General features: G+C 39.8%; 1 protein-coding gene across 1 annotated transcript in view; it reads left to right on the forward strand.

The window, feature by feature from the left end:
- pemt (phosphatidylethanolamine N-methyltransferase) overlaps positions 1-21,614 on the forward strand; it is a 77,338-nt gene that overhangs the window by 29,618 nt on the left and 26,106 nt on the right. The window contains exon 4 of the mRNA XM_080872955.1: positions 9,446-9,591. Coding sequence (XP_080729081.1) covers positions 9,446-9,591 — 146 coding nt within the window. The remainder of the gene's footprint in view (positions 1-9,445; positions 9,592-21,614) is intronic.

A 21,614-nucleotide genomic window follows, 5' to 3' on the forward strand; every position in this document is an offset into this window, starting at 1 on the left:
ACTTTTAAATGCAATTAAGATTCTTTAGAATTACCTTAAACAGGCCGTTCATGATTGCAAAAATCTCCAATGTAGCTGAAGTGCCAGTTATCTCAAACACTTGATTGCAATTTTTTCGCCAAGGGTGGCACAACCAGTTATTAGGTTGAAGGGCAATCGGTTTTTCATATAGAACGTTGGTAGGTTTGGACAACCGTTTCCATTCCCTTAATAAATGATTTTAAAACTGCATTTTGTATTTACTCAGGTTATCTCTGTATAATATCAAATTTCTTTGATGATCCGAAACAGTTTGACAGATATTCAAAAAAATAGATTTTTGTGCGCGTTTAGAGGGCAGCACACAGAGGGCTCTGCTGTAAACATTTGAAAATAAATAAAGGTGAAGTGGTAGCTTTATATATGCATCCTGAACCAGAACTATTTATCAAAACAAATTTGTTCAATTCAAAAATTAATTCGATGAAGTCGCTGGTTGGACTTAAGTGAGTCAGTTGTTGGGCTTGCAGGCAGCACTTCTGATGAGCGCTGCACATGTGAAAGTCAACAAAATATATTTGAGCAGGAATGCTTTTAGTGTCTGTCCTGTAAGGTAATGACTAAGTGAAACACTGAATCCTTGGAAAGTGGAAAATGTTTTTTTTATTTAGTATTTTTTGCTGACAAATTATTTATCCTCTTTTTGTACTTGCTTGCAAATTCTGAAGCACTGTTTTCTTGATTATTGAAATAAACCTTCCTTGAAGGTCACATTTCTAATAATTGGGTATATACAGTCTATTGCATAATGTTTTCTGCAGTTTCAACAAAAACCTTTTAGAGTCTTATGCTAGGTTGGATTTGGGAATTACAAATCTCTAGACAACATGCAGCAGATCTGGGGGATATAACAGTTAGGGAGTCAACTTGCATAGCCCCATACAAATTATTGCACTTTTTATTGAAACTGCATGGTTGCAGCTACCAGCATAAAAGTCTTTAACTTTTAATCAGTGTAACCTGATTATAAAAATGAGGCAAACAAGTTTAGCTGCTCTACTTATTACAAATAGCTGTGCCAACCAACTGGACCACTTTCAATTGCATGGCGATTGCACAGGTAGCCTTCTTGGAGGCAACCTGTCTCCAAACAGTCGTAATCTCCCTCACATTAACGGTCTCCGTTAGACACTCTCATTCTCAGACAGATTGGCAAAGGTTTGCATTTAATTACTGTCTAATCTATAAACCCAGACGGATTGTGAACACATTGCAATCAGTCCAAGTCAGTCTGTAGGTCTGTGATGTGTCTCTCTGCAATATGGGACTTGAGTCAACCTTTGCTTTTATATTGGAGTATAACCAAAGTACAACCAGGTGGCAAAGGTTCCCAAGCACCAATCTCATTTTGTGTCTATGTCACTAGATGTAGATGAATTTCTGATTAAAAATCTTTAAGCTTCTGGCCGGACTCTGAGTGTAAGTAGTTAATATGTGCTTCTGTTAAATTATGAATGTCTATGCATGCAGACAGTAACAGACTTTGTGGATTTGTCACAGTTAATCGCTGTATTATCATAAACAGATTGCATGTAATTGCCAACTTGGTGGAATTTCTTAACAAACTGATGATCCACTAAAGGTGGTTTGACTTTGAGTGATCACTGACCTTGTTCCCATCTTCAAACCAACCACTTCAGTCGCAACAACAGTGGAGTCCAAGTTAACTGCACAGTTTCATTAATTTTGGCCATAGCAAAGTCTCTAACCATTACTTTCGTAGTGTGAATGTAGTATTAAGGTCCTCAGTTAAATAAAGGTGTTGTTTGTTACATCTGGGGTTTTTTGCTGTTCTGTTTTTTCTTTTTCTAGTCAGGACTCTTTAATATTATTAAACACAAAAATAAAGACCTATTCTGGTATTTATATAATGGCAGTTAAACCAGTAAAATCATTTTAAAAATCATTAAAAACCATCTGTTTTGTAGAAGAGTTTATTATTTGACCGATGATGAAACCACAACAGTGTCACGCCGGTGCTCCAAAATGAACTTTGTAAGGGAAATCAGTGGGACTTTAATTTAACAAAATTGCTGCAGAAATGTGTAGAATAGCAAAACACCACAAGTAAAATAGATGAGGTTGAATGACGTATTCACCCGGTGAAAAACTTGATTTAGCGCTAATTACCATAGTAACAAAGACAGAGTAAAGCTGTTAGTGAGCAGACATGAACATTAATGAATGTTGGGTTTGGGTTTTTTTGTTTATCAATCAAAGTGACTCATTACCCACGTATTTGGCACGTGGGCATTGTTCTGGTCAATTCAAGCCCACTAAGTCAGATAATATACTATTCATTGTTTATGACAAAATAATCTTTCCTTGAGTGAGAGCACGATGGCATGACCTGTAGAAAAGGTCTAGCTGCCTGGTAGTTGAAACAGGACATTTTAATCTTTGTGGTATGTGTTCTAACCATGCATCCATTTGTTCACCTTGAATGCACCGTTTCTATTTTTAGAGTTGAAGACATCAGTGCCCTGCTTGCTTTTTCTACCAATGCTACAGCCTCATTTCTCAACTAAAAGCTTACATTTGCTAGTTCTGCTGCTGTTCATATAAAAACTTTATCTTACCAAAAAACATTTGTATTCATATTGTCTCTCAGCATGCCATGAAGAGTGATGAAGTCAAAGTACTATACAAGACACATCTCCTGGATGCACTGGTACGCATCTTCAGTGATGTATCCTGTGGTCATCAGGTGTTTCGGGTCTCACAACATCATACACCCTCACCCAGGCTCACAGCCTCGATGGCCCTCTTCTTGGCTGCCCCAGCCACACCCAGCCGGCCTAGGACTCTGCAGAGTGATCGTCCTGCAAAGCCCCTACAACCCACTTCTATGGGCTCATAGAAAGTCTCTCAGCCCCTTCCCCTGCACTCCTGCACTAGTTCCTGGTACTTTGCACGTTTCCTTTCATTGGCCTCCTCGATCCGCTCCTCCCAGGGCACTGTGAGTTCCAGCATGATCAGCTGTTTTGAGGCCTCAGAAATAATGATCATACTCAATATAGTAGTACACATTTTTTTAGTTTTCAGCAGAATCACTGTGCTTATTGGTTGTTTATGACAGCGGTCCCAAACCCCCAGGCCACAGACCGGTACTTGTCCGTGAGTTGTTTGGTAGCGGGCCGCAAGAGTTGAGGCTTGGGTGTGAAAGTTATGGTTTTCTTGGTTTTACTTGTTTTTTATTGTTTTTGGGTTTTTTTATAATTTTTAGCGTTAACTTGGTTTCCCTGGGTGTTTTCCTGTGTGTTATGAATAAATCTTCTTTTTTTGGTACTAGTACTGGTTTTATTTTGTTGTATTTATCCGTGAGGCCAGTCCGTGACAATATTGTCGGACATAAACCGGTCTGTAGGGCAAAAAAGGCTGGGGACCGCTGGTTTATGAGACTACCATGGCTGTGTTCTGATCTGCTGCTCGGCCAGTTCAGCAGATTTGTCCTCTGCAGGAAAGCGCAAATAGAAACATGCAATTCTGCTCTGCTCACCACAGCAGATACAATGGTCCTCTGTGGAAAAACAACAAAAAACCCACCTAAAACATTATTACTGTTTTCAGTCCCAGCTAACAGACACACTGACCAATTGACCTTAAAGCCTCTTTGTTGTGCTGCTAAATTGTCCGCCTAAATGACTTGCTTACAGTGCTAATGACCTGATTGCCAGCTACGCCTTTTTATAGCTCTGTCAGACCAAAATATAACTATTTGACAGGCATGCAGGATATCAAGGGAGTTTATTTTTATCTGCCAACCATACAGCACTGATGCTCTCCACTGATTAGGCTTAATGATAAACCTTTAGGGAAAGCTCTCTGAGCTTTAATAAGTCAATTTTGTAATTAACTGTCTATGTTTATCTTTCCTGCTATTAACACAGAGTCGAGAGCAAATGACAGATTTAGAAGTACTAAATATAAAAGGGTTACACATTCAGTCGTACAAATTGCTCTGAATTTGTAACATGAATATATCAAAAATCCATGTATATAAATATGATTAATGTTTGGAAAAGGTTGGCAGCAGGTATTGAATTGGTTGTCTGTACAGCTCCGTTTGCTGATGAATGAGAGACAGCCTGTACTGAACATGCCTGAGAAGACAAACTTTGGAGTGGCCAAACATGAGCTACCTTGAACTGTGAGTCAGGGTTCCTAGGAGCAGCCCTGAGTCATGTTACTAAAGCTTTCAAAATTTTGTCCTTTACTAAATGACATACTTTTAGTAAGTGTACATGTACCTTCGGTTTTACTTCTGCAAGTACAAACTGGCTACAGAGGCTTGTGTTAAAAGCACTGTTGCTCCCTGTGCCTCGAGTTGAATGGGTAGTTTTGTAAGGGAGAAAATCCACAGACACTTACCCATTTGAGAGTTGTTGTTTTTTCTTGGGTGGGGGTAAAGAATCTTTTTGTTTTTAATTTAGGCATTGTAATGTGATTATTTTTGGGTGATGCAATATTAAAACCAGGCATTAACAGTCTACATTGATCATCATTACACAATGCAAGTTACCAAAGTTGTTCCTTAAAGTTGTCTGCAAAGAACTCTTTTAAATGTTGGACAATTATTTGCCCAACATCATCCTGAACTCTGAATCAAGATGCATAAGTATCTCCGCAGAGCGTCACAGAGTTGCTGTCCACATTTTTGACTGTTTCAGTGTAAACACAGAGCAGCTGAGACTAGCAGGAGTAGTAAAAAGATGGAGGGCAGTAGCTCCTCTTTTCTGTTGCATTTACAGTTGAGAGTAATACAAGTTGCTGCAACAGCTGCCTGTGTGATCATGGCAACAACAGAAATCAAAGCGAGAGAAATGCTACACAAGCAGATTTTATCTGTGATGCGTGCAGTGGACACACAGCAGAGAACAGATAGATGAAGGGGGATAGAGCAGGGGTGGGCAATCTCAGTCCACGAGGGCCGGTGTCCCTGCAGGTTTTAGATGTGTCCTCGAACCAACACAGCTGATTTAAATGGCTAAATTAGCTCCTCAACATGTCCTGAAGTTCTCCAGAGGCCTGGTAACGAACTAATCATGTGATTCAGGTGTGTTGACCCAAGGTGAGATCTAAAACCTGCAGGGACACCGGCCCTCGTGGACTGAGATTGCCCCCCTCCTGGGCTAGAGGATCATCAGCTTCAAACTTAGTAGACAGTTATCAGTGTTTACAATTTTGGTAGAACAAGGTAATATATGTTGCTTTAACAGAATGTGAGTGTTAAAGTAAAAACACATAAAAGGAACAGCCTTGATGGAAAATGTTTGTAGAGACATTTGCCACAGAAAACATCAGCTTCAATAATCCTGCTTTTTCTGTAAAAACATTGGAGCTCTGTTAAGTATCCCTAAGGGAAGATGCACAATTAAAGCAATGTGCACAGAGCAAACAGGATCCTGCAGAGCATTTCAGGCTTGTTGACACATTCCTTAAAGAGTCAGAGTAGGCCTCCAGGCTCGAAAGAAGAACTCATTTAAGCCCATAACCGATGGACCAGAGGTGTCTGTCAGTCAAGACTGCTAATCTGCAAGAGGTGGCCTCCACTGAATACAATATGTTGGCCCCCATCTGTAACTAAGTCTATCAATTTTTTCTGACTTGAACTAAATGTGGTACATATATGATACATGTAGGAGCCAAAAGTAAGAGTTCGTATTATGCACAAGGTATCTTTTTCTTTTCTTTTTGTCAATTTAGTTCTCTTGTCTAAATGGACATCTCTATCTGAAGTTCTTATTAATCATCTTAAAAGACAACATTTACTTTTCACAGTCTCAAAGTTCTTAAGTTGTCTGGCACATTTTCAAGGATGTATTTGGAGATCCAAAGAGATCTTCATCTTAGACAGATTAAAAAAGACTAGTTGCTGTTTTCTGGCTAAATGAAGTCAACAACTAGTTGACCAGAGTAGACCAGACAGCAGCATTTCCTCGTGAAAGTTGTGAACTGATCTGTGCAGTATTTCTATTTGCTACTGGCTTGTAGTCCTGCCAATAGTAAGCAAAACTAGCAAACATCTCATCACTGCAGGAGCAGGAAAGGGAAAAAAAGCAAGAAAAAATCACTCTGGAGGTAGTTGTGCTGCAGTGTGAAGGGGAAATCTAGGAAATAAGGGGAAGATGGTGCACCCATTGTTGCTGTAACTGAGGATCCTAATGGAAGCATGAGCTACCTAAAATATATGATCACTGAGTGATCAGAGAGGATTTCAAGCATTTCCAATTAGACTATAGGTCAAACTCCAAGGTTTAAATCTTAAATTGATGTGAAATAACCAGCCTTGTTTTTTGTGTTTCATTTACTTCTAAACTTTTAAACTAAGCAGCTCACTTTGAAAGACCCTTTATGTGACTCCCACACAGAAGCTTCTTATCTGACCTCCAAATATTTCCTCTTCATTCTGTGGTGTTTCTGTCTTGTCAAACATTCTGTTTCACATTTTGAAGGCTTTAATGGAGATGCTGTATGGCTTTGACCCGTAAGGCTAATTTACGTTATTGTGATGAAACAATTATATTACCATGAATAGACACTTTGCTGTGCTATAGCATAAAATGGTACAGGAAAACTTGATTTTAATGAGAGTTTTTCTGTATTTCTTGGACCAGCGGTGATTCGTCACCATTCATTACAAAACATTCAGTGGTCAGTCCCTGAGACCCACTAAACCCCTGCTCACATGCCCGTCCCCCTGACCCCTTTTCCTGCCTCCTTTCCAATCCAAATCTCAGCAGTATGCTCTGCCAGACAACCTTACTTAACAGACATCCCAGCAGTTGCTCTTTGTGTCTGACGTGGCAAAATGCCACATCACATTACACTTCCTGCTTCCTTTTGCAAAAGGAGGAACGGCATAAGATTCACAGCACGGACCCCGTAACCTAGTTTTTTTCTTATTAACCGCAAACCTAGTTTGATTTGGGAGCCATTTTCCTCGGCAAGAAGCACACTACATTCAGACCAAAAGCTACAGGTGTGTTAAAGCTTACGCACATATAGACACACTCAAACGCACACATGTACATGTATGTCATCAGCCCCAACACCTGTGTGGATGTTGCCTTTGAAATTCTGGAAAGATATTACTTTTGAATCCCGTGGCCAGGTAACAATTCAGATCAGCTGGCTGTGAGAGTCCTCATAAAATTCAGAGAACTGTAGAATGTAAAAAGATCCCAAAACATAAAAGTCAGATAATAAATCGGCAGTCACTTCTCCCAGGTTGCTGTAATGTAGACTTTACAAACCTAATCCATGACTTGTTCTTTTTAGAAAGAAGAGGGTTTGCAGAACATTTCCTTTTGGAGAAACGAGCCATAATTGTATAGTCTTTTTCGGATTGTCCCATCGTGAACTTTAACATGTCTTAAAATGGACTAAAATTGTTTCAAAATGGTCTTACAGCAAATATTAGTTATTAAAGATCATTTTGTTGTCTTTCCTTTCAGTAGCAGCACCTGCCTGGTACTTACCAATTTAATTCACTTAAACATTAAGGATCTAATTAGGTTTTCACACATGGTGGCTTGGTGTTGTTAAATGACTAATCAGACAGGGTAATATGTTAAACGACGCCATGTGTTGTTGTTCAACTGAGGTTGTATTTACCTAATAAAACAGGTTTACCTTCTTTTTTATGACTATATGAGCCAAATGCTTGGTTTCAGACAAAACTGTGAATCATGCGACCCTACAGCCCTTGTATGTTCCAAGAATAAAACCAGACAGCTTAAAATGAGAATAACAGCTCCGCTATAAGTATTTGATACTTTGTTACATGATGTATAAATGTTGCATTAGTGATTCTCAGTGAATTAAGTAAGGAGTGGTTTAGTCAGTATCCCTACCTTAGTCTCATGAACTTGCCTTTACCCTTTAGAATGGTGTTCATATATAAATATGAATTGTCCACATATGTTTATGGAAGTTGTGCTTCTAATAAATCATAGAGCAAGCAGTGTCTGAACAGTTATTCAGGTGGCACTTAAAGTGGTAATGGTCTGTGGACAAAGTCTCACTGTGAATGCTTTACAATTGAAATCGATAATTGCATTCGTAGTCAGAACTCTGCTAGTATCATCTTTTCATAAAGGCAACACAAAAACCCAGTGGAGCATCTTTTAGAGACCCTTTCATCCTTTTAGAAACTCTTCATTCAAACATTGTATGAAAGCACAAAATGCAAAATAATTTTTTTTTTCAACGAGCACACTTGCCCGACACACAACCCTCACATCATCTGCCAGTCCTGCAGTTGGTGACTAGCTCGATAAATGATCAAATTTATTTTGGGGACATTAAGAAGCAAAATGAAAATGTGTTTTCAAGTATTATTAGAGATAATTAGGTAGAACAGTTTGCAAATCATAGACCTTTAATGGATTACTCTTGTTCTGGATGTATTTCTGTTCAAAGATATCAGAGTAAGGACAGCATGATGGCGTGTTGGTCAGCACTTTTGCCTCACTGGATCCTGGGTTTGAAACCACTATCTAGCCACCGTTGTACTGTCAGGCTATCTTATAAAGTCAGGTCAAAGCTTTACAGTATAATTCTGAGAAACCTAGTTTCCACTCGAGAAAACACCTGATGACAACAGCTTTGAACCGTTAGATTGTTCGGACAGATGCAGATTAAGGCTGGGCCACTGGAGATAGAAAAGAGTGGAAAGAGGAAACAGATTCTACCCACTTCAGCAGCTTACTAAGCTGCTGTATGGCTAAGGTACTTTACATGTGCTACTAAATTTGAAGCCAGATATGCTAATGTTATGTACAAGAGCAAAATCTTATTTTTTAGCATGAAAAAATGCTGCAAGACATTAGTTCTCCATTATTATGTGTTCAGTTACAATACCTGGAGCATCACACAGCATGCCACATCCAGTATGATGTGTGCTGCATGGATGTTACACACTTGTTGTATAAGATAACAACAAATTTGTTATGAACAAAGTCACGACAAGTGGGGGGGTGGCAGCTGTATCTAAACCTGTCCTTATACTCTATTTTTGTGACATTACAGGTGACAGCTGCACCTGTGTTACAACTGCATGCTTCCAACCCTCCAATTTGTGCTGCCCTTACGCTGGCCTTTATTGTACTGGCTGTGTCTGTGTTCTTGAAGTGGTGCATTGTTAGGAGATAAGCTTCAAACCTTTCCACTCCAAAACTTTTCTGTTTTGCAATTGCAGCAGCATGCTAATCTCCCTGTTGTTTCATACAGTATAGTACCACTGTATATTCAGGATGTAAGTTTAGGATATTATGGTAGTATTATACAGGCCTTAAATAAAGCAATTGCTCTACTTTTCTGCTTTTGCTGTACTGTGTATATAACCACTATATTCACCATAATGGGACCTGGTCACTTGTGATTTCTTTTTTTTTTCCTGTAGTATGACAGTGGCAATGAAGGCCCAGGCCAGGTGGGAGGTGATGGAGAGGACGGAGGTTTTCTACGCTGGGATAGGTCTTATGGTGTTTGGTACCCTTCTCGTAGTGAGCAGCTTCCTCGCTCTGGGATTCACCGGAACCTTCCTAGGTGAGTCCCAGACACAGTGTCAGATATTAAATGGACACAAAATAATTTTAGTCTAAATATAACTTCCTATTAAAGAATACTGTACACATCACTGAAGAACAAAGATTTAAACTGTAAGCATCTATCCAGACTGGCATATATCAGCAGACGCTTGATTGCCATTGTTCCCAGAGGGTGAATCCCATGTTGTGGTGATTCCTCTTGTGACACTAAATGGTTTACATATGTAGTTTTTAATACAATTCTTTAACAGGTACTGAATAGATTCTTGCAGGCTGTTAACACACTAACCCAACCTTCAGATGCTAACGATCAGAATTTTATCAAATCAAGCCAGGTGGCTTTATTGTGCATGTGCAGTGATACAGTACACAGTGACACGAGACAGCGTTCCTCCAAGACCATGGTGCTACATATAACAGACAATCAACACATGACTACATAGTACAAGTGCAAGGAAGGACGTAGAGACACTGTTGGGCCTTCTTAGTTAAGGAGCAGGTGCTGAGGGACCAGGAAAGGTTCTCCGTCAAGTCAACGCCAAGGAATCTGGTGCTCTTGACGACCTCCACAGAGGATCCATTGATGTTAGGTGGACAGTGATCTCTCCGTGCTCTCCTGAAGTCAAAATTATCTCTTTTGTTTTGTCCGTGTTCAGAGGCAGGTTGTTGACTCTACACCAAGCATTAGCTGTTGCACCTCCCGTCTGTATGCTGACTCATCGCTCTTGCTGATGAGACCCACCACAGCCGTGTCATCGGCAAACTTGATGATGTGGTTCGAACTGTGCATTGCTGCACAGTCAGCAGAGTGAACAGCAGTGGGCTGAGCACACAGCCCTGAGGGGCTCCAGTGCTCAGTGTGGTGCTGTTGGAGATGCTATTACCGATCCGGACTGACTGATGTCTCTCCGTCAGAATGTCTGGGATCCAGTTGCTCAGGAATGATTGTGTTGAATGCAGTTTGGCCCTCGCTGTTCTGAGGGCTGCCTTTTCGCCTGCTCTGAAGGCGGACTCTCAAGTCTTTAGCAGCTCACACACCTCTGCAGTCATCCACAGTTTCTGGTTGGAGCGTATTGTGATAGTCTTGGACACAGTGACATCATTGATGCACTTGCTGATGTAACTGATCATAGATGATGTTTACTCCTCCAAGTTGGTGCGGTTGCCATTTGTTGCAGCCTCCCTGAACATGTCCCAGTCAGTGTGCTCAAAACAGAGATGGCACCTCACCTTTCTCAGAACCGGTTTGCAGCATCAGTGAGATTGTGGCTACAATAGCATGTAGATGTTAGCATTTACCATAAATTATAATTTTGCTCAGGGTTAAGCATTACAAAACCCCAAGCATGGCCTTAAACACTTGTTTTGTGTTCACTTAACTGCATTAATTATAATAAAATCATATTTTTTTACAAACTATAAAACTATAAACTTTACAAACTATGAGCAAACAAAGCACCACATTGTGCTCTTGTACATGAAAGCTACAATAAAACAGCCTTTAGTAACATTAAGGGATCACATGAGACACAGGAAAATGCAAAAGAGGACATGTAGTTCATGTCTCTACATAAGTAAAGACACATGAACTCTGACACATTTGAACAATTCATGCGCCCCAACATATTTCTCTGAATATAGTCGTTTTCATAATCATGATATGGCGTGTCCCAATATCTTCTTGTTTCCTTCTGAGACAAACACCTTTTCTTTTGTTCAATGTACTCCTGAACACATGCAGGCATTGTTTCAAATGAACATGAGCTCAAGATTGCCAGGACCATTTGGCATGCAGTAGCTTCTGTTTTTTTAGGTCAGTCGACTAAATGAGTCATCTTCAAGAACCAGGCAGATTGTCTGAGCTTCTTCAGCATATTTGTCCATCGGTGCACTGAAATGCCCTCAGTCCATCACTCCGCTTCAAACTAATCACTATCTGTGACAACAGAAGGGAGGCAGGAGGAACAGCAGGACGTGCCAGGAATGTGCATGTGTGATAACAGGAGTCTACTTTGTATTCGGAGTGGACAAGCCGGTCGCAAAACGCTGTTTGCAGGTTTCACTCTCCAACCATTTGGAACAATAAATTTTGCAGTTATAAAACAGGAACAATTCAACTTTCAGTATACCTTCAAATAAAAAGCAGTAGTAAAAGCCACATGTCTGGCTGCTGTTACATTTGATGTTTGTGCATACAGTCCTCTGAAAAACTATGGACATGCTGGCTCCTTCCATAGGATAGGGCAGGGGTCACCAACACGGTGCCCGCGGGCACCAGGTCGCCCGCAAGGACCACATGAGTCGCCCGCGGGCCTGTTCTAAAAATAGCTCACCATAACAACTTACCAGTAAGCTGCATCTATTTTTATTTTTTCTTGCTATTTTTTTTTAATCACAATTGCATTGGCGTTAATTTGTTAGAGATAATATATAAAAAAAATGTTTATTATTAAATATTAGATCATGATCTAATATTTAGTGCTAGCTGGTCTCCACGGAAACAGTTGCCGTGAAGACCAGCAAAGGCAAAGGTGAGGAGATGAGGAAAACATGGCGGAAAAAAGGAAGAAAACATATAATTTTCACAGTGAATGGGAGGAAGAGTTCTTTTTTACCACTGTGAAAGATTCATGCGTGTGTCTCATTTGCGGGGCAACTGTGGCAACAGCAAAGCGGCACAACGTGGAGAGACATTTCCGAACGTGTCACACAAGCTACCATGCTAACTACCCAAAGGGCAGCACACTGCGAGCGGAAAAGGCCCGCGAATTAAAGGCAGGTTTGAGCAAACAGCAGTCTTTTTTCACGAGACCGGTGAAAAACTCTCAAAAAGCAACCGAAGCCTCATTTAGAGCTACACATTTCATGATTAAGAAAAAGAAGGCATTTTTAGACGGGGAGTATTTCAAAGAAGCAATGATGATAATTGCAAAAACTGTGCTTAAAGACGAGAAATATGGAAACGATGTAATCTCCACTCTCTCTGATGTCCAGCTGGGGGCAACTACAATTGTTAGAAGAGTGTCGGCTATGTCCGGGAACTTGGCCGATCAGTTGGATCAGGATCTGGCAAAGTGCAGTTGGTTTAGCATCCAGTGTGACGAGTCCATCGACAGCAGCAGTACAGCACAGCTGATGGTCTTTATCCGGATGGTATTTGATGGTTTCTCCACAAAAGAAGAACTTCTGACACTACTGCCGCTAAAGACAACAACGAAGGGAGTTGACATCTATAACGCGGTGAAGGAGTTTTTCGCGAAGAAAAAGGTACCGTTGGAAAAGCTGGTATCAGTGACTACCGACGGGGCTCCTGCTATGATCGGCCGACATACGGGATTCATCGCTCACTGTAAAGGTGACACAGAGTTCCCAAACTTCATGCATTACCACTGCATCATTCACCAGCAGGCGTTATGCGCAAAGGTGATCGGCTTCGAGCACGTCATGACTCCCGTCGTGAAGATCATAAACAGCATCCGCTCCAGAGCTAAACAGCACAGAACATTCAAGGTGCTATTGGAGGAGCTGTCAGCTGAATATGGTGACCTGCTACTACATACGGAAATCCGATGGCTCAGCAGGGGATGGATTTTGCTTCGTTTTTTGTCACTTTTGGGTGAAATCAAGGAGTTCATGCAATCCAAAGGGGAAGACACATCTCTGCTGGAGGACACTGAGTGGACACTTGACCTTGCGTTTTTAACAGACATTACTGGGAAACTGAACCATTTGAACTGTGAGCTGCAAGGCAAAGGTAAGACTGTTGCTGACATGATAAGTGCTTTAAATGGATTTAAAGCCCAGATGAACATTTTCTCTGTGCATTTACAGAGAAAAAAGGTGCTGCACTTTCCCTCTGTGCAGATGGTGCTGAAAGACAATGCTTCTGCATCTGAGACTTTTGACAAAGTTGCAGAAAAGTACACTCAAGTCATAAACCGACTTGGTCAAGAGTTTGAGAACAGGTTTTGTGACCTTGATCAGCTTGAGCCATGTGTCTCATTTGTTTCCAATCCTTTCATGAATGTGGACACAACATGCATTGCTGAGCAACTAAGTTCAATGTTCAGCTTGGATGCTGGACAGGTGGAAATCGAAATTGTAACATTGCAAAATGATGTCCACCTCAAAGCCTATCTGGGTGCACCAAACTTTTGGTGCCTTGTTGACACAGAAAAGTACAGTGGTGTGTGCACAGCAGCTATGAAGGTTGCCAGCCTGTTTGGTTCAACCTATCTTTGTGAATCAGCCTTTTCTGACATGAACTTCATCAAGAACAAACACAGAACACGCCTCTCCGATGCACATCTGCAAGACTCACTCAGAGTTGCAGTGTCAAGTTATACCCCAGATTACAACACACTGGTGAACAGCATGCAATGCCAGGTTTCCCACTAACAGACAAAGAAAGCCATATTAGATGTTCTCAGTGGCAACATTACAGTGTCATGTCAAAGTTGAATTTAATTATTGAAAAACAAATGTGTTTGTTAAGTGTAACATGTGACAATTTGCTTTAAAATGCTGCCAATTTGGTGAAAAGTTCTGTAAAATTTGAAAGTTGATTTTTTGTATGTTACATACATACAAAAATAATGTATGTAACAGTGCATGATTTGTTAAAATTTGTTAGTGGTAAGTGAAAATGTTGTAGAAGTGATCACTTCAAAATGTAAATACTTGCAGAGATATATAGAAATAAAGCGTTGCATATTGATATTTATGTTTCCTACCTTGTTTCCTAATTGCATTCTTTATAATTATGGTGAAAAATAATTAACATAATTAGTGTCCGTACATAGATGAATATCATTAATTATTAATGATAACACATAATTAAGTTAAACTGAGGAAATTTGTTATTTGAGAAGTGTGTGTCAAACTGGTAGCCCTTCACATTAATCGGTACCCAAGAAGTAGCTCTCACTTTCAAAAAGGTTGGTGACCCCTGGGATAGGGGGTAAGTAGCAGCCAGGCATTACTAATCAAATGCACATGAATAAATAATAATAAGTGTAAACTCCCTGTTGATAACCAGTTAATCAAATGCAATTAATTAGCAGGGAAAATTGATTGATGATATGCCAAAATGTCTATAAAATCAGAGGTTTTGGCAGTTTGGTGACGTGTAGAAATGTTTTTCTTTTCCCTAAATTTAACAATTTTATCTCATCTTGCGTGTTACTGTGTTCTCTGCACTTTCATTGTACTGCCTGTCTGCTTGTCTAGTAACAATAAAGTGAATTGAATAGAATATTTATCTGTTCCTCCGTAACCATGTCATAGACTGATAAAGTCATAAAGAGAAACAATTACTTGAAGCTCTTGAATCATGGGATGTAATTCATTTTTCACAAGACTGCATAGAGAGCTGTGAAAACTCTTTTTAAATTGTATGTTTAATCGAACATTCAATTTTTTTTCTACTTTGAATACAAAAAATCTGAATGAACTGAAATGTTTTAACCATTTTTTTAACGATCGGTTGCACAAAACTGAGAAGTTTTCGACAAATGACAATAGCGTCACAGTAAGTCTCTTTCTGTGGTCAACACTAGACCTTTAGAAAACAAAAGATCGCAGCAACAAAATAGGACATCAAGCAAGAATTAATGAGATAAAATAAAACAACTAAAAATTAAAAAGGTGCTTTTTGTGTTTATAATGTATAAAAATTGTAAAATAAAAAAATGTGATGACCTCAAATTACAGAAACAAAAGTGTAGATGGTGACAATTAAAAAAACAAAAAACAAAAGCTACTGACCAGTCATAGGAGTCACTACTGGTTTATTTAACATTTTCTTTGGTGTGTGGGGAGACGTTGACATGCAGAATTTTAAACAGTGTTATTATGGCAGTGGATGACCTTTCAGCTGGTGGAATAAATATGTGGTATTGCTACCCTTAGCAGCAATAGTTTTACGGCATGTTTTGCAAATTTCTGCAATTTGTTCTGCATCCTCCTTGTGAAATCAACACACATGCTCAGCGCAGTGCGCCAGGTAGAAACTTTTCCGGGTGGGAAGGGGGGATTACATGCAGACAGCTTAATATTCGCAATTTATACTCGATGATTACAAAAAATCGAAGTGCAAGACAAGAGTGACAAGGAAAATGTGGTGGCTACTCTATGATTGTCTTGATGTTTTTCGCGTTCAGAGACTAGTTGCAGGTTAGTTGCAGTGACCAACGGTTCACCAGGAGGTTATGCTTGCAACATCCTCAAACTTTGAATGACCACTTTCCATTTGCTTTGTAAGCACTGTCAAACAGAGAGGTGAAGGTTTTCAAATAATTGCTGTCTACTTCATAAGTGCCGACAGATTGACAACATTTTGCAGTCAACCTCAGTCGATTTGGGGGCCCATTTTACACAAGTTGCATTCATCAGCACAAACTAACTGTATGCTGGTTCTGTTCCTATTGAGGCTTTACAGCCACTACCCACATGATGCTAACTTGTCCACCATTTTGCATGTGTGATAATTACGATGACAGTGTAGAATCAGATAAATAAGGCCCCAGACACAGAGGCCTACAAACAAGTCTGCATCCATCTGACAACCACTGGGGCATGAGGGTAAAATGTATACGCCCTGACCAATTCTGAGTGGGTAATGGTAATTGATGGCACTTGCTGGGAAAATCAAATGATTGCACACAGGTCTACAGTCCAGTCAGTGACACCCTGACAACCACCTGTCATTAGTGAAAAACATGTGGTTTGCAACTGGTTGGCAAAAACCTCCTTGCTTTGGTTGGTAGAATACTTTGAAGACAGCAGCTGACTGCAAGTAGTCTCAGACCTAGTTCCCATCTTTTAATCAACCATTTCCAAGGCAACAAGATTGCAGGTTCATTGCACACTGTCTCAATAATTTTGGTCACGGAGTGGTCTCAAACCACCATTTGTCTAGTGTGACTGCAGCATGAGATATACAGGGCAAAAACTATGAGGAGTTTTAAATGTTAATCAAATAATAAAGATCTTTGTATTCCTCCCAACTGTTTCCCAACTGATTAATCTGAATTAATTTGAAAATTTCTGTCTGTGTAAGTTTACATATATGTGTTTCACTCTTGAGATGATTTTAATTGTGTCGGTATGATCTCTATGTTCCACCATGTTCCCTTTGCCCTTCCACCCACATAAACAAACACATACTGAAGGACATAGCCTGTGGGTGTATGTTGTGTTTCAATGTCTTATATGCTCTATATTAATCCCCTTGAGTCACGGTGACCTGATGATTCAAATTGATGGCACAAGGTTAGAAACAAAGATCCAAACAAAATCAAATTACGCTCAGTGTTAACCTGCTGATTCTGATCACAGACCCACATCTTTAACCTCTAGACTACCACAGTTATTGCAGCTGCTTGTCCACCAAATCCAAATTGCCTAATTTCATAACCGTATTGAAACGACAGTGACGCAGGAGCTCTTAAATCTAAACGGGTTAACAGTAGTCACTTTGAAAGTCAAAAATTGAGGTTAGCATATTGTTCCGTCAGCCAGTTACAGCTGGTTTTCTATTCAAAACCAAGAAATTTGTTTATATAATCAAATTTATATAATTTTTTTTTTTATCCAACTCTACCTGTGGCGTTTAAATGAGCATACATTATGAAAATCGTTATATAACTTGGACACTTGGACACAATTCAGCAGGTCAGTGTTACCTACTGGAGTCTGCATGTAAGTGTATGTGTAAATATTTGTGTGTGTGGGTGTATGAGGAGGGTATAAGGGAAATATTAGAATTTTCATGCCCTGTTACATTTAATTCCCAAAATGGGTCAGAAAAAGTTCATGTGTGTGCAGTACTTCTTACGTAGTAGACCTTAAAGGGCTAACGTTACTTTGAGTGGTGACCTAGTTTAGCTGCTCTCACTAACATTTTACTCGCAGACATGCATTTGTTTAACAGACACCTCTATTTTATGGCAAAAGTATCAGAAAGACATGTCAAAATGGCTTTGACATTTAAACCTCTGAGGTCTAAGTGATTTTCAGTTTCTCCTGGTCATGAAACACTAAACCAGCTTCTTATCCTCTTATGAGATTTAAGCGTGCGAGGGAGTTTACTCAACCAGCCTAGATGTGTCTTGAGGACCTGGAGAGGGCATTCAACAGTCTTCTTTATACAGTCTTATTCACAAATGCCTTTGTGAATAAGATGTATTGGGCCTGTTGTTGGAGCTATGCAGTACAAATGTAGTGAGATCTTGATTCACATTTTAAGCAATAAGTCTTGGACTTCAAGCTGAGGGGCGGTAGGTGTCAGATTTGGTTGACAATGACTTCTAGCTTGTAAAGGACACAAAGTCTGAGGCCATGTCTCTCAGAATAGGCAGAGTGCCCACTCCGGGATAGGGACAGGTTTCTCTGTGTAATGTCTTCTCAGTTTCTTTAAATGAACAAACAGGATCGGGTCAATTTTATAGCAACAACTCCTTTTATTCAGCATCTGCATTTATGACAAAGGGCAACAAAGTGGGATGGCTAATTCTCGTGGACAGCCAGCGTGAGCCCTGTGTGAAAAGGCTCCAGAGTGTCTTTACTGGTAAAGTGGTCTCACAGAAAATTAACATCTAACTCAACATAAGGATGACATGTTACACTAGCTGTCAGATTTTTGTTAGAAACAGACTTGACAGGATATTTTCCTAATACTTGCATAAAGTACGAACAATATATGTTGCCATATTTACAATACTGTGTACAATATAATAGTATTACAAGTTCTAAGTTTGATAGCCACTCTTAAATGTACATATATACATATATATTAGGGGTGCAACGATACACAAAATTTACGGTTTGGTTCGATACTTTGGTGTCACAGTTCGATATTTTTTCGATACAAAAAAATGTTCATGCCTTTTTAATTTGTCATTTATTAAAATGATAATATATATTTTAACTCAAAAGTACAGTTTTTAAATTTAATGTTGCTGAAACAACAAAATAAATAAAATAAATCTATCTGATCGAGAAATCACTCATCGTTGGAAAAAGAGAGTTTATTACAGAGAAATGGCTCTTTCCAAAATAAAAGCTATACTATACGCTTCTTCTGGGCTATATTCTCAGCAGCATATTAAACATATCAGGTCCCCATAAGGAGAATCATGTGCTAACAGCTGTCTAAATGACTCGGCTAAAGTTTGTAGCATGCGTGCTTGTTGTTTTTGTCTGCTTCCACTTGTTTTTGCACTAGGATGATGTCCGCGTAAATGTGCAGTCATATTCATTGTGTTCCCGCTAGTGCTGTCAGCGTAAATCTCGTTGAAATGACGTTAACGCCACAACACGGCAAATCTCCGTTAACGAGCTACCGCCGATCGCCCCGTGTGTGGGGCTAGACAGCCAACATGTTAACGAGCTAACTGCGCTAACACACTAGCTCCCACCCATGTAATTGAGCATTGCATGGCACATCCAACATACTGTTTTACTTTAGTCCATGAAGCGCTTACCTTCAGGGTCATACGTCACATGAAAACCAAAATAATTCCAAACACTAGATGTGAATGAGGGTGGGGGAGGTTCAATTTGCCATGTTGCAAGGAGAGCTTAACTTCTGTCTCGCTAGCTTGCCCTGCGCTCTTCCTTCTGACGATGCTGTCTGTGTTGAGCGCTCAGTGGATCTGCGCTCGACAGTGCAGCCTAGGCGGAGTAGTCGAACGCAGATTCACTGAGCGCTCAACACAGACAGCATCGTCAGAAGGAAAGTTGATAAAATAAATTACAAATGTTGTATTGTTCGATACATATGCGTACCGAACCGAAAGCACTGTATCGAACGGTTCAATATCGATATGAATATCGTTGCACCCCTAATAAATATATATATATATATATATATATATATATATATATATATATATATATATATATATTAGGGGTGCAACGATACACAAAATTCACGGTTCGGTTCGGTTCGATACTTTGGTGTCACGGTTCGATATTTTTTCGATACAAAAAAATGTTCATGCCTTTTTAATTTTTCATTTATTAAAATTATAAATATATATTTTAACTCAAAAGTACAGTTTTTAAATTTAACCCTAACCCTTGTGCGTGTTTTTTATTTTGACAGCGAATGCGCACCTGCGGACCACTTATGTGCAGCCCTGGTTATATAGTTCGTCATATTGCAGCAACAGAAATTATTTTGTCCATGAAACCATAAAGCTGCACTTTCTTTTTGCCTTATAGTCTGATTTGTCATAACTTCTCCGTTTTGTGGTAAGCTTTTCTTTGGCTGTCACTTCTTCACCCTGACCTGTCTTATTTGGCTCAGCAGAACTAAAATATATATATCCTGCTGCTTTTACACACGCACTCACATAAGCTCAGCGATTCTCTGCGCAATCAACCTCTCACATGTTTAAGCTTGCTGTGGGAGATTTCACTTGTCATGTTTGCATAGTAAGCTAACGATTAATAAGACGATGTCAGAGGAATTGGTGGGCAAATTATCATCACTCACAGATCAGTGCTGTCGCTCTCTATACACAGTTCGCACGATTGCAAAGTGAAAGCAAAAAAACAAGCGCAAATTCAAACGCGATTTCAATATGTCATATATTGACAGTGGCTCACAGATGCCAATGACATAATTACCCAGCTACATTTCTGAAAGAATGCAAAAGCATTGACATATATTTTTCCTTCCTACAATAGCCCGACGGGCAGGGCAGAGATAGATTTTGGTAGCCCGACTGAAAAAAATCGCTAGCTCCAGGACGTCGGGCTAGCGATATTGCAAGCCCTGTATCTGATTGAGGAATCACTCATCTTTGGAAAAGAGAGTTTATTACAGAGAAATGTCTCTTTCCAAAATAAAAGCTATACTATCCGCTTCTTCTGGGCTATATTCTCAGCAGCATAAGGAGAATCATGTGCTAACAGCTGTCTAAATGACTCGGCTAAAGTTAGTAGCATGCTTGTTGTTTTGGTCTTTGCACTAGGATGATGTCGGTGTAAATGTGCAGTCATATTCGTTGTGTTCCCACTAGTGCTTTCAGGTTAATCTCGTTGAAATGACCTTAACGCCACAACACGGCAAATCTCCGTTAACGAGCTACCGCCGATCGCCCCGTGTGTGGGGCTAGACAGCCAACACGTTAACGAGCTAACTGCACTAACACACTAGCTCCCACCCATGTAATTGAGCATTGCATGGCACATCCAACATACTGTTTTACTTTAGTCCATGACTCGCTTACCTTCAGGGTCATACGTCACATGAAAACCAAAATAATTCCAAACGCCAGATCTGAATGAGGGTGGGGGAGGTCCATGTGTCTTGCTAGCTTGCCCTGCGCTCTTCCTTCTGACTATGCTGTCTGTGTTGAGCGCTCAGTGGATCTGCGCTCGACAGTGCAGCCTAGGCGGAGTAGTCGAACGCAGATTCACTGAGCGCTCAACACAGACAGCATCGTCGGAAGGAAAGTTGATAAAATAAATTACAAATGTTGTATTGTTCGATACATATGCGTACCGAACCGAAAGCACTGTATCGAACGGTTCAATATCGATACGAATATCGTTGCACCCCTAATATATATATATATATATATATATATATATATATATATATATATATATATATATATATATATATATATATGAGTCATCGACTCATGTTGCACCAGTAAATACAAAGCAGTGGCGCCAACCAGAAAATAGTCCCATTTGCAGTAACACATCTTTGTGAGGCCAGCTTTTAGGCACTAGTGTACTAGGAGGGAAGAAAAAAAACAAAATCACTGAGTGCCCATCAGTGGGTCTCATCTCTGACTAAGGCACTATGCTGCCATACACTTTGCCATTCCTAAGAGTGGGGTTGTCAGAAAAAGTCCCATTACTAAAAGTTAAGGACATATTTCTGCTAAAACAGGTCACCAAAAGAGGTTGTCAGAGGTTCTAAAAAGTTTCTTTTGTAATATTTTGCTATGAAACAAAGTCCAAAGATTACACATGAAGTCATGCCCATAGAGTTGTATT

This window comes from Rhamphochromis sp. 'chilingali' (genome assembly GCF_963969265.1).
Source record: "Rhamphochromis sp. 'chilingali' genome assembly, chromosome: 22".
NCBI lineage: Eukaryota > Metazoa > Chordata > Actinopteri > Cichliformes > Cichlidae > Rhamphochromis > Rhamphochromis sp. 'chilingali'.